Source organism: Oenanthe melanoleuca, chromosome 7 (genome assembly GCF_029582105.1).
Source record: "Oenanthe melanoleuca isolate GR-GAL-2019-014 chromosome 7, OMel1.0, whole genome shotgun sequence".
NCBI lineage: Eukaryota > Metazoa > Chordata > Aves > Passeriformes > Muscicapidae > Oenanthe > Oenanthe melanoleuca.
This window is the reverse complement of record NC_079341.1, coordinates 7,614,044-7,627,908: the sequence shown is the minus strand read 5'-3', so window position 1 is coordinate 7,627,908 and position 13,865 is coordinate 7,614,044. Positions and strand designations below refer to the sequence as shown.

General features: G+C 38.9%; 1 protein-coding gene across 3 annotated transcripts in view; it reads right to left on the bottom strand.

Annotated features, from left to right (window-relative positions):
• PMS1 (PMS1 homolog 1, mismatch repair system component) overlaps positions 1–13,865 on the bottom strand; it is a 43,240-nt gene that overhangs the window by 23,895 nt on the left and 5,480 nt on the right. For all 3 annotated transcript variants that reach the window (XM_056496940.1, XM_056496937.1, XM_056496938.1), the window contains exons 3-5: positions 13,057–13,239; positions 11,039–11,141; positions 9,755–9,918 (exon numbers count right to left, since the gene is read on the bottom strand). In XM_056496940.1, coding sequence (XP_056352915.1) covers positions 9,755–9,918; positions 11,039–11,141; positions 13,057–13,239 — 450 coding nt within the window. The remainder of the gene's footprint in view (positions 1–9,754; positions 9,919–11,038; positions 11,142–13,056; positions 13,240–13,865) is intronic.

Sequence of the window (13,865 nt, the reverse complement as noted above, 5' to 3'; positions counted from 1 at the left end):
ACTGCTTTAAATTTTATACTTTCAGTAGGTACTAGGTGTCCAATAAATTCAAAATCTGCTCACAGTATTCAAGCACAGGCTGCTAAGTGAAAGGATGGTGAGAGAGCAAAAAAACATACACATACACCCATCTCAAGAAATGCTATACATAGCCTTAAAATTCCACCTGTCCAGTGGAATATTTGCTGGCCTTCAGGGGTGAATTCCACAGAAGAACATGGCTCTCCTGGAACATGATATTTCCTTTCTACAGGACAGGTGGAATTGTAAAGCTTGGAGACTGTTGACTCTAAACTATTTCCCAAATCTTTAGTTTTCCAGTTCCACTTATATTCTGCAGCATTTGTGAAGTGGGGCTCTTTAGTCTGCCTGAATGTAATTCATCTCCTATTGAGCAGCCTGACAGCCCTTTGCCCATGCTGAATCACAGCTCGGTTATTCTACAGCGAGATGAAACTCAAACATCAAACACAATTTACACAAACAGAAAAAGGGCAGAAGGAGAAAGGAGTAAGCAGAGCCATGGGCCAGGAGTCCACAGCTCTGGCAGGGAGTCCCCCTGTGCTCCAGAGCAGGCAGAGGTGAAGGACAGCCTGGGGCTGCCTCTCAACCTCTCTCCTCTACACCTGCTCTAAGCCTCCTCAAAGACATTCTGGAGTGATGAAAGAATCTGTCCTCTTCTTTATAGCTCCTCTTATAAAACATATCCTGTACTGCTTCTATTTTAAAATTGATTACTTAAAATGGAAACAGAAAGTGCCAAGTGATTTTTTTCTTTACTGGATGTATTTTAAATTAAATCCATGTGACCAAACTGAGAAAGACACTTGTTACATGACTAATATAAACATTATGCTGTTTATTTTAGGGTATCCTAGTGTGATGCTGCAGGTACAGATATAAATCTTAGTTGCTGATTAATGCAAGGTTATTACACAGCTTGACCTGCTAGAATGGCTGATACTCAGAACTGTGAAAAGATCACTTGAGCAAGGTGGTTTTAAGAAAGTTGTAGAAAATGAGAACTTATTAAATGCAAACTTGCTAAAAGTAGATACTGTAATAGGTTCAGACTAGGTTTTTAAATAGCCATATACCCACAAGATACTTATACTCAGTACTACAGACAGAATCTTAGGGAATAGTTACCAGGTTAAACTAAAGCCACAAACTAAAAAGGTCATACAGCTCCTAAATTTCTATACTATATAAAGACACAATAGAGTATGCATGCATTTTCAGCCATGACTACACATTATGAAACAACAACATAGGAAGAGCTGGTAATTTACAGAAAATTATTTTTCTAGATTCCCCAGATGTATCAACATGCATTAAAAAATCAGAGAAAAAAATGCCTGTTCCATTAGATTTATTTTGGAAAGTGTTGCCATGAGTGTTCCTGCAATACCCTATTTTTTTAACCTTGCTTATACCCTTTAGTTTAGCTAAAAATACACCCCTCACACACCCCCCATATTTTTTTTCTAGGTCATATAAAGAGGGTGTCTAGGATGAGCCAAAGAAGAATCTGACTCTAGTCAGTATGATGACGCTGCAGAAACAGCCTACTCAAAGATATATTATTACATATGGCCCATCTTAGGTTCTGCAAGAGCTAGCCAAATATATTCCACCTCTCTGTTTCATTGAAAGGGATTGCACGATCCAGATCTTACAAAATGTCACAACACATATAAAATCTGCTGCACATATGCAGAAGATAATGATGTGTGGGTCTGTGTGTACCTGTTTCTCCACTCCACGCAGCCCTAGGACACAGGCATACTTTTATGGAGGATAACAATGTATATTCCAACCTAAATGATTGTATGACTCCATGCACACACGGACTAGGCATCTGTATTTCAGGATGAACACATATAGTGCAGAAGGATTCCTTGATAAATGTGTGAAGTGTGAAGAAAGAGTGTGCAACCTCTTCCCACTGGGGTTCCTGCTATATAGCACTAGAGAGAATCAAGAGGCTGCTCAGTATTTGTTTCTTAAAAGATCCCAACGAAGAACAGAGGAAAAAAAAAAAGCAGTTGTTCTGCATCCCTAACTATCCTTCATATTGTAGAATTTCTACCAGCAGCTACAGTGATTTGCAATCCCAGATAAGAGGAAAATCTTAATTAGAGCTGGGACCAGATGCTGTTTCCAATTGTGGCTACTTCAGCACAATTATGATGCTATGAGTTAAATCTACTCATTCCATTTACCTTATTACTACATAATGGCAGTGCACTTAAAGTAGACTTTTAGTGCCCAAACCCCACCTATTTTCTTTATTGATTTCATGACAATGATATTATTCACCCTGTAATAAAGTTTGAGGGTGTAAGTGTCTAGTTGAGCAAGCAGTTGTACATGAGCTGTAGGCTAGTAACGTAACTTGAGTTAGCTATTTAAAAGCGATCTGCATTTTACGGTCTCTCTAGTTTTGTGCTACATGCTTCAAAAAATCCTGCCACCCTGGCATCTGAGATCTCACTGCACATAATATAAATTCTCTCATTATTACTATTATTCCCTTATATATTTTATACTCACCCCTAAGGAATCAGTTGCCCCCTCCATTTTGTCCACGATGCTGGGACAATTAGCAGTGGAGACATACAGCAGAGAAACTCAAGGCATCATTTTCCCCTCATCAGATGCAGCTACATACCTGTCTATCCCATGGGCATCGGATATTAGAGCTATCAAAGGGATTTGCTGAAAGACAGTCATGTTCCACAGCACTGTTCACTCTACAAATTCCAGTGTATTCCTTACTCAGATTTGCCTTTCATGATATGAGAGCACTCTCTCAATGAAAAGACTTCCTTGAACATGACACAGTGGAGAAATGCTTGGATTTGGGAGTTAGGATGTAAATTAGGAGAGGAGCTAACAGATATTACAAGGAGCCAAGGATCTTCATCTGGTAACACCTGTCTTTAAAGCCTTTCAAGAATTTCAAAGATTACTGAGAGTCATGTGCTTTTTGACTGCTTTAATCACACATGTTCAGCCACGGGTGCTCAGAGAACCTGATCTCTTATGACCAGGTGATCCATAGTGGATGAGGGGAAGGCTGTGGATGTAACCTAAACTTCAATGAAGTCCCGGACACTGTCTCCTACAGCATTCTCCTGGAGAAACTGCAAGCCCATGACTCGGACAGGTGCACTTTTTGGATGCACTCTGTCTGGATGGCAAAGCCCAGGGAATGCTGGTGAATGGAACGAAATGCAGTTGGCAACTGGTCACTACTGGTGTTCTCCAGGACTTAGTATCAGGGCCAGGCCTGTTTAACATCTTTACCAATGATATGGAGAAGGGAACTGAGTATACCCTCAGTCAATTTGCAGGCAATTTGGGAATGTTGATCTGCTGGAGGGCAGAGCCTTCCTGCCCTCCAGAGGGATCTGGAAAGGCTGAATTGGTGGGCCAAGGCCAATGGTGTGAAGTTCAACAAGATGAAGTGCCAGGTCCTGAACTTGGATCACAACAACCCCTGCAGCACTACAGGCTGGGGAAAGAGTGGTTATTAAGGTGCCCACTGGAAAAGGACCTGGGGTGCTGGCTGACTAACTGACTGAAGCTGAACGTGAGCCAGTGTGTGCCCACGTGGCCAGGAAGCCCAGTGGCATCCTGCCCTCTATCAGGAATAGTGTAGCCAGCAGGACCAGGGCAGTGATTGTCTTTCTGTACTCAGCACTGGCGAGGCCACATCCCAAGTCCTGTGTGCAGTCTCGGGCCCTTCACTAAAAAAGAGACATGGAAGTGCTGGAGTGTGTCCAGAGAAGGGCAATGAAGCTAGAACACAAATGTGATGAGAGCCTGAGGGAGCTGGGGGTGTTTAGCCTGGAGAAAAGATGGCTCAGAGGCAGTCTTATCGCTCACTACCTCACAGGAGATCATAGCCAGGTAGAGGTCAGGCTCTTCTCCCAGGCAACCTGCAACAGGACAAGAGGAAATGGCCTCAAGGTGCACTAGGGAGGCCCAGGTTAGGTATTAGGAAAATTTCTTCACTGCAAGAGTGGTTAAATATTGTAACAGGCTCCCCTGGGAAGTGGTGGAGTCACCTTCCCTGCAAGTTCAAACACTGAGCAAATGTGGCACTTCACAATGCAGTTTAGTGAGCATGGTGGTATTTGGTCAAAGGCTGGACCTGATGCTCTTGGAGGTCTTTTCCAACCTTAATGATTCTCTGGTTCTGTGAAAAGGTTCTTTCCCCTAGAGAGTGGTTGGGCACTGAGACAGACTCCCCAGGCCTGTAGTCACAGCACCAAGAATGACAGAGCTCCAGAAGCTTTTGGACAACGTTCTCAGGCACATGGTGGGACTCCTGGGGAGTCCTGTGCAGGGCCAGCAATTGGACTCAATGATCCCTGTGGGTCCCTTCCAATTCAAGATATTCTAAGATTCTATTAAATTCCACTTCCCTAGCAGGAGGTAAAAAATAAATAAATAAATCATCCTAAACAATCAAACTACTGTCAAAACCCAGTTTCCAATCCAAAACTGTGATTCAGAAAAATGTACAACATCACAGTGAATTCTATTTAAATAAAGGGGGGTTTAAAAGCCTTTTGTAAAACAGCAGATAACAAAAGTAATATAAAACAGCCACAAAATACACTGTTAAAGATGAGGGAAAATTCCCATGTGGCTTTAGAAACGTCATTTTTTTCTTCTAACCTTTTTAATCTGACAGTGTGAGTGCAAAAGCCTTGCAAAGGCACAGCTCATATTCAGCAACACACACTGCATATGTGAAACAGTAATTGTTTTGAGATTTTTGACATATACTGTGCTGTCATTTGAAAAAAGTGATGGATGAGAAACTGGAAACCTCAAGGAATTAGTAATAGGATATAAAGCATTTCACCTCTGGGTCACCAGTTCAAATTCAACCAGGTTGGTAGTGACCAAAAGTAGTTACCATCTGGCAGCTGTTCTCTGGCTGATGTAAATTGAGTTGAGGGTCTCAGCGCATTTCCTAGTGGACAGGTGTCCTCAGCACAAAAAAACACCATAATTAACTCTCTGTTTGGCTTTCTCAGCAAAGCCACTGAACAACAAATAGAAGCAAAGACTGAGCTGTATTCCAGGTTAGTATGGAAGCATGTTGGCTGCAGAGCACTACAGATTCTTAATCATAATTCCCCTTTATATTTTAAGACACACAGATTAGGGAGGAATTTCATTCATCATCATTACATTAAACAGAGTAGCCTTTCCAACAAGATAGAGTTTATGTGCTGCCATTCCTACTCAATTCAAATTTCTTTTGAGTATGCAGCTACAGTGGAGTTTGGAAGCACAGTGAATGAATGCAAAGTATACTGACATTATTAAAGATGATAAATATTTACCCTAACACACTCAATCTCAAAAAATCTACACTTATTATAGAGGACAAGGACACAGAATAAAACCCTGGATTTTGATTATTTCAGACAAACTGTTAGTTAAGATTATGCAGGAGGAGACTTAGTGTAATGAAAACATAAAGGGGGCATCCCTTAAGTCAACACCACAAATGAAAGGGATTTTGGGGAAGAATACTACCCACATTTACAAGGCTTTTAAAATGGACTTTGCATGTGAAAGTTTTGACTCATGCATGACTCTCTTAAGAAACAGTTCTAGGCAGAACTGCGTGTGACCAAGCTTCAAAATGTTACATGTGAAAAAACACTGGAAAAAAACTATTCACTTATGCCAAGTTTTCCTCAACAGGAACTGGAAAATTTACTGAGCCTACTTATTGCCCATCTGTGCTTTGCACAAGACATGGGACCAGTTGTGCACAGTGTGACTTGCTGATAGGAACCATCTAAACCATCTGTTGCTGAAATTTTTTGGCTTTACTATAACTGATATTGTTAAAATAGGTATAGTTACTGGATGTCCTTGCTCATTTTGGCAGTTGTGGAATAAAGGGAACTGAAACAGAATTAAAGCATTCCATATCACCAGTCTTACAAAACAGAAGGGTATTTCTTCAACATCAACGATTTGTAGAGACTGAGCTGAGGGCTACTGGTATTAAACACAGAAGAACGTGTAAACTGAGAAGAGCTGGAACTACTAAAAGCTGTGTTTTACCACCTTGGGTAAAACACAGCCAGAGCTCACAGGTTGCTAGAACACAGTATTTGGGGCTGAAGGGTTTGAGGCAGTTTAAGCAGTAGCTGACTTTGAAATGTTCTTAACACGCCTTCAGATAACATTAACTTTAAATAAACTTGCTGAATACTCATGTAAATTATTTCCATTTGGCTGTCTCATTATTCAATATGCTTTCAAGGAACATGGTGATGAAAGAAGAAAAATACCTCTTTCTAACATAACCATACTGGCAAGAGGATCAACATTATCAGTATTCAAAGAATGTCTTGGCAGGATAAACCTTCATAAAAAGAAGGAGCACTAGCTAATCCAAGTTGTCAAAATAGCAATAGTACCTCAAGGGTTGATCTGCAAAGTGATTCATTATTTATTGCTAATGCAAACAAAACATTCTGACCAGAAAGAGCAATTGAGTGTTTCCTATCTTGGAAAGTCACTGATGGAGAGTCCACAATAAATGAATCTAAGGAGGAACAGAGAATATCTATTTTCTTACCCACTAAAAATCAACCAAAGGCTGGAAGAGGATTGTCTGATTTCTTTTCTGTGAAGAACCACACCTAATGGCAATGTTTTCCAAACTAACATAGATATGAAATGTAGGAAGAAGAAGAAAAAATTTCCGGAAATTTCTTTCAAAAGCATAAGACACACACCTTTTGAAAAAAAACAATGAAATATGGTGGAAATTCAACATGCAATGCAGCATGCATCCTAAAACCATCTATACTGACTTGCCAAAGTTTCTGCTGGAATCAATCAGGCAACCATTTTCAGATGCCTAACCTCAGATACTTTATGACAGTTTCAGCCTTACTACATGTATGGCAGGGCTATGCTTTCCCAGAATCACAGAATGGTTTGGGTTGAAACGGATCTCTCTGATCATCTGATTCCAACTCCCCAGCCATAGACACCTTTCTCAAGACCAGCTTTTCAAACCCCATCCAACCCAGCATTCTCCTTTAACCTTATATAAAATACAGGACTCTAAAAACTGGGGGAGATTTGGTTTTTCTTGGGGAGGGTTGTTTTTGATCTTGTTTTCTGGGGTGGTTTTTTTTTTCCAAGAAGTACTGGTTTTGTAATTAATTTAGAAAACTTCCTTGAAATACATTTTCATTTACACTTTTTTTCACTTACTATCTTTTCTAGTCTTTCAATCCATCTTTCCTTGTCTCATTCTGTAATAGTTCATCTCTGCTATCTTCTTGCTCTTTTAAGCCTCGGAACCTGATCGTACTCCCAACTTGTATCTTCTTCCATTGCAACACAAAGTACTGGCTCAGCCTCAAGAATCTGGGATTCTAAGAAGTCCTCTGAATAATTGCATATACAATTTGTCTTTTAAATGAACACATAATCTATGAGCTACATAAAAAATAAAGCTAGTCTAAGTTGATTCTTTCTCCTAGTACATTGCTAACAAAAATATAACAGACACACATGCACAAAAAAATCACCAACAACACTATTCAGCAGAGTATTACTATAGCACAGGTATGCTGTAGTGTCTACATCGAAAAAACACATTCCTGATCCATATTAATAATTGTAATGGCAACAATATTTAGCATATAAAGGCAGAAGAAATAAAGAATAATCTGTGTTGTGATAAGGCAAAACAAATTTTTTTTTTTACACACTGCAAGCTGCTACACACTGGAAATTCGTAATTTTAAATTTTTTGAAAGGTGCGATAGAACAGGTGACTTTATATATTGCACAGAATGCCAATGGCAGTAGAAAGACAGGAATCTGAATTCAAATTTTTAAAAGTTCAGTTCAGTTTTTAACTTTCAGACTATTTTAAAGCATCTCCACATGCACAGACTACACTTTCTGTCTACTTTAATTTTCCTGTCTCAGGAACAGCTACTGAGCGACCTCTTGTGATGAAATGTTTGAGCACTCTCTCACTTCTTTTCCTTTTTTTAAAAATAAATTAAATGAACAAAAGGCTGGCAGTGCAAAATGAAGAGTACAAAAAGCCAGCACCATCTCTGTCATTACAATGAATGAAACTTTTTACCCATTCATATAACCCCTCAAATTGGGTAATGAACAATGTACCTCTGAAGCTAATAAGAGAGGTGCAAAAAATACCCCCAATGTGCAATGGCAACTATCATGCCACTCTACACACCATTTCTGCAGGAAGTGTTGGGAAAAATACATGTAATCACTTTCTTGTACCTTACTGCCTCTGTATTAAAATAAGCAGAGTATAAAACACCCCAACATACTCAAGTCTGATCAAAGGGATGAAATCAAAATACCATAAAGAAAATAGCATTTGTAATTTGTTGGAGAGGGAAGAAACAAACCATCAAGAAGACAAAATTAGTTTTATTAACCAACGTTTTAAGACCAGTATTGTGAACCACTGGTAGATATGTTGAGGAGCTCATACAATCTTGGAAGCCGACACCCCCCAAGATGTCTGATTTCAAATTCTCAGTGATCTCAATGAAATAGGACTGCAAGTAGCTATTCTTTCCCAGCCTTGAAATACTAATTCTCTAGCCAGCTCTAGTTTTTCTAGTTTTTCACAGTACCTACACAGTGATATTTAAAAATGCATACATAAATACAATGAAAGCATGTTAAACAAGTCCAGAAAAGGAAGGGAACTCTCTTGTCATTTCAGAAAAGAACACAGTGCCTTTTCCTACTCCCACTGAAAAGGAACTGCAGTGTGAATGTTTGATTGATGGGGTAACTGATCAAGTCTCAATGAGCATGACAAACATCAACAAACAGCATTATTGTAGAACAGAAACAGAATTGCTGAAGGATCTGGCCACAAGATGTCACTCTCTACTTTGTGGCAATTTGTAAGTTCACTAGCACAGCTTCCCCCTTGGAGGTACAAAAAGCCGGGGCACAGCCAATGAAATTTGTTATGGGAAATTTGGGTCAAGTATAGGCAAACTGCTCAACGTGTCATTTCTGTAGCTATGATGTAGAATTACCACTCAGCATGCAGTGAAGCCAAAGTAACCTCCCAGTAACCTCTGTGTTCATCCTCCCAAGTCTAAACCAAGAACAACTAGCTCAACTAAAGCTTGTTGTTATAACGTATGTTACTGCTCTTACACCAATGACACAAATTGTTTCGAACTTTCTAGCCTTTTTAAATAAAATAATTGCTATGTACTGAGCTCTTATGACTCAGAATACAACAAACTGCCTGTATGAACTATAGCTTCTATGCAGGTAGACAGCCTAAAATAGTAAGTTTTGCAAGTTTTTGCAGATGGCCTTGGTTAACACTCTATCAGGCCCATGATCTAGTATGGTCTCACTTCTTTGCAAAACATCATCACGATCTTTACTAACCACTAGCATGTAAAGTAATTTTTATACTTCATATAGATAACCAGGCATCTGTTGCAAGAGACCAAAACCACTTGAGCCTGAGTTTTATGAGTTTAACATCAAAATCTGAAGTCATTATAAATACACACCTATGAAAGGAAAAAGTAAGTGCAAGTCCAAAACAAAGCTATGATGGAAGAAAAATTTTAGGAATAAAAGATTTTATATAAGTACTACATGAACTGCATGGATTCATCAGAAACTGATCCCTAAGACAGCTGACAGAAAAAAACCTCATTATTACCTTATTATGTGTTAATGTTATCCTCAGGTCTGGTTTTATGATACCATATGCTGTCAGTAGATCTTGGACTTTTTTCAGTTCTTCCTTACATTTTCTATTTGTTGAGTAAAACTGCTTTCTTACAGGAAGATTCTTAAACAAATTGAGGACTGTTACTGTAGTACCTGCAAGCAGGTGATAAAAATAAAGCAGAAATGACACTGAAAGCAAATCACTGCTGGATATTGAGGAAACTGTTTTTACTTAAACAGACAACTTTGTGTGCTGCTGCACTAAATCAGGTTATTAGCATGAGAAGAAATATACCACATTAGCAGTCATCCCCCCTCCAAAAAAGCTCAAGAATTTTGACTCTTCTCCTTTATTTAGAGTTATGACTACAGCATTAAGCTTTCTTTCATAGACAATAACAATAGCAAGGATCAGCACTAAATAAAGCTGAACACTCTCTCAATGCATGTTAGCCCTCATTTGCAAAATGATTAATTAAAAGAGTAGAATCTAATCACACATATCTGGAGGCAAAGGAACAATGTGCTTCATTAATGGCCTTCACAAGCATTTCCTTTAGGGTAGTACCTGAAGTGCCAAATACATCTGCTCAAGGCACAGTACACAGCAGGAGGAAGAATATAGGAATATTCATCTACCAACACAGCCACATAAATTTCTAACACATAAGAATATTGCAAAGCATTAAATATGTCACAGAATTCAACAATTTCAATGAAATGCAAGGCATTGCAACCTGCAGGCTTTCTGGCTGTGGAAAACACTATATGGGCTAAATCTTAAAAATAATCCTCAATAAAAATTAGGTACACACCCTTCCTTCAGGTTAGAAAGAACTGTGACTTTGCCTGATCCTACAGCCACGCTGCTTCCAGCAATTCCTATGTATGGCAGCAAGGCAACTCTTCCTCCTTTAAGCAAGGATTTTGCTACATACAGAAACATTATTTTGGTCCTGAAGAAATCTTTCATATATAGACTTGGAGCATTTAAATTTTAAAGGTTTTATTTCCACTGTCAGCTTGAAGAAGTGAGTCAGAGAAGGAGAAACTAGTTTATAATTACAATCAAGAACAACTTCCAAGACATATCATTGCTTATGCTATGACAACACATTCTCAGCTGACAGACACAAGGCAAGAAGCGTTTACAGCTGCAAAGATTTCATACTCAGCCTTTAAGTAACCAACAGGTATTTCAACATCAGCTAGAGCCTCAGAGAAACATAAAATACATGTGTCACCTTGCAGCACCAGAATAGTGATAGCCTACCTTGCCCAAGATGGGAAGGCTTTTTAGAGGTTACATGCCCGTTGTTATCCAAAGCATACTGAATGCTGAAATCATCAGCAGTTGTCTTTGTTGTGACCAAAACCTGAAGAGAGTGATTTAAAAAAAACTTACATTAATCAGGGATAGACAAAGTTCAGAATGAGCTTAGATAAGCTTTGCTACCACACTCACCACTGTTACTTTAGTCATTATAATTATATTTAATTAGTTTATAAAATTTTTCTTCAATAGCTATTTCTTAAAGGCACAGAAACACTCCACATTTTTCTGCATGTTTCCTGACATTTAACTAAAAGCATTTCTATCACACTAATTCACAAAACACAGCAATTCCTACAACCTACAACACACATTGCTCTATCTTCTATTCTAGCACAGATTAAATAAACTTTATCAATTGACAGTTCTGAATTTTTACCTTCTGTAAGAAAAACACACTAAAACAACTTAAATTCATGTGAGATTCCACAAACTTAAAGACTACTCTCAAACAAACAATATACTATCTTTCCACACCTAAACATATCTGGCAATCACTCCCAGCAGGTTTTGTAAGCTGTTAAGGTAATAACAGATTGCTTTAGCAAGAGCAGTCATAAATCAGAGTTCAGATATCAACACAGTGGCACAGAACCACTGCCCTTTAACCACCTGGAAGACAAAGTTTAACACACATACAGAGCTTCAGGATATTTTGGTTTATTTTAGTGTCTTCCATGAATTACTCAGCATTCAGTCATGTCCCTGGAGAGAAAAACAGTAAGTGATTAACTGGAAATTACAGTATTGCAGGCCTACTTAAGGGCCAATAGCAAAGTACCTTCAAACTGAAATTTCAGGGGGCAGAACACAATTAATGCCAGGAGTGTCAATTAACATAATTACTGATACAAGGAGCAATACCTATTAAAGCACTTCACAGACTCAGGTCACCTCCCATCTCTTATGAAATGTACCACAGAGCTGATTAGAAGCTCTGAACAGATGGCATTCTGCTCTGAGAGCTCAGCAGAAGGAACCAATGATTGAGGTCTGTCATCATCTATCAAAACGCCAACAATTTTGAAAGCATCTTTGGAAATCTCCATGCAAATACACAACCCACTCCTTCTTAGTGCAATGTGAATGCAGCCCAAGGCACCAAGGAGTGAAGCTGTAACATTATCTCTCCTGAGCTCAACAGCTGATGGTTCCAATCAGACACAGGCATTGGTATCTTCCTGCACAATCTAATCCTTGGCAGACTTGAACCCAAAACTTGACCTTGATGCAGCATGAATTCAGAAAGGGAGAACACAAGAGATGTGGCAGATGCTGTGCCTTTAGCAGCCTGAACACTTTTCAGATGGTTTTGAACAAATGTATTTACTTTTAGCCAATAAGTTGCAAATGTCAGTACACTGCCAATCCTCTGAACACAAACATAAGGCTCAGACTCAGATAGGTCAGGTAGCAGGTTCCTGATTACTCATAAGGACAAAGTTTGTGCAATTGCAGTCACATACATGTCAAAGAGCAATAAAGAGCCCAGCAAGATCCCATGACTGCTGATCACCTAGATAACAAGGCAGAAATCATTACTGGAATGGTGGCTATGTGGGCCATCAGTCCCTGAAATTACTTCTCCTGGCCATCACCTGCTGCTCCTCTCTTGATTTACCCTAATACAAATAGCAAAGCCAGACATACTCTTTGACATGATATTCCCTGATACAAAAAGAAAGAGAATACAACACAATCTGTCTGTTAACTGCTCTGATTGAGAAAAACAAACAGAGCACTGCTGTGACCTGTGTGATGGAAAGGCAGGACTGACACAAACAAGAAATCTGTATGGCATGGCTTCTGGGGCTGGGGAGAAAGGCAGCATACACAAGCATATCCCTGGCAAGACACTGGAACATTTAAACTCTTTGCACAGAATAAAACTTTTATGAACACATACAGACAACAAACATTATAACACAAAGGCTACACATTTATGAGCAAGTGCTCACCTCTGATACACTGCAAATCGATCCCAAAGCTTCCCCACGGAAACCGTACGTTGTCAGCCTTTCAAGGTCCTCAGAAGAGCTGATTTTTGAAGTGTAGTGTTTAATTGCCATAACTGGAACATCATCAACCTTGACTCCACTGCCATTGTCTCTTACTTCAATTTTGCTAAACCCATAATTCTCCTAAAAAAAGAACAAAAAACAAAGGAGCAGTAGAATAACCAAATTAATTAAGACCTAAGTTTGAAGCAGCTAAGATTACAGATTCTAACTACCCATAGAGAAGTGGAAGTTTTGCTTATGTGGAGGAACTGAGCAACTATTAAATGTCTCTATTAAAGGAAAAAAAAAAAAATCCTAACTACATCCTAACAAGGATGGTTTCTCCAATTAAATAACACAGTTCATATCCTGTGATTTGGAAGCAGCAAAACCTAAGCTCAAAAGGAGACCTATAGCTGGAAAGCTGAAGACTTTTCACCTCTTTTCATGTCTCTTACCTACTTGGTATCAATTTTTTTGAAATCACTTGAATGCAGCTCTGTGTATTGAATTCAGTAGACCCTCACTTCATACCATTTTCAGTTTCAATTTTAACTGATGTGATTCCACCACATTTTCCAAGTTCTCTTTTCCAAGTTCAATATATAGAAGCTAAAATTCTAATAGGGAGCAACACATGAATGGTAAGGGTAATAAAAAACCTTGTAAAGAGATATAGTGCTTTACAAAAAGAAGTAGAGGCTCCTAGAGGCTCTTCTAAAAGAGCCTTCAAGGAAGCAAAGTTCAATCTTTGTGATTCACCTCTG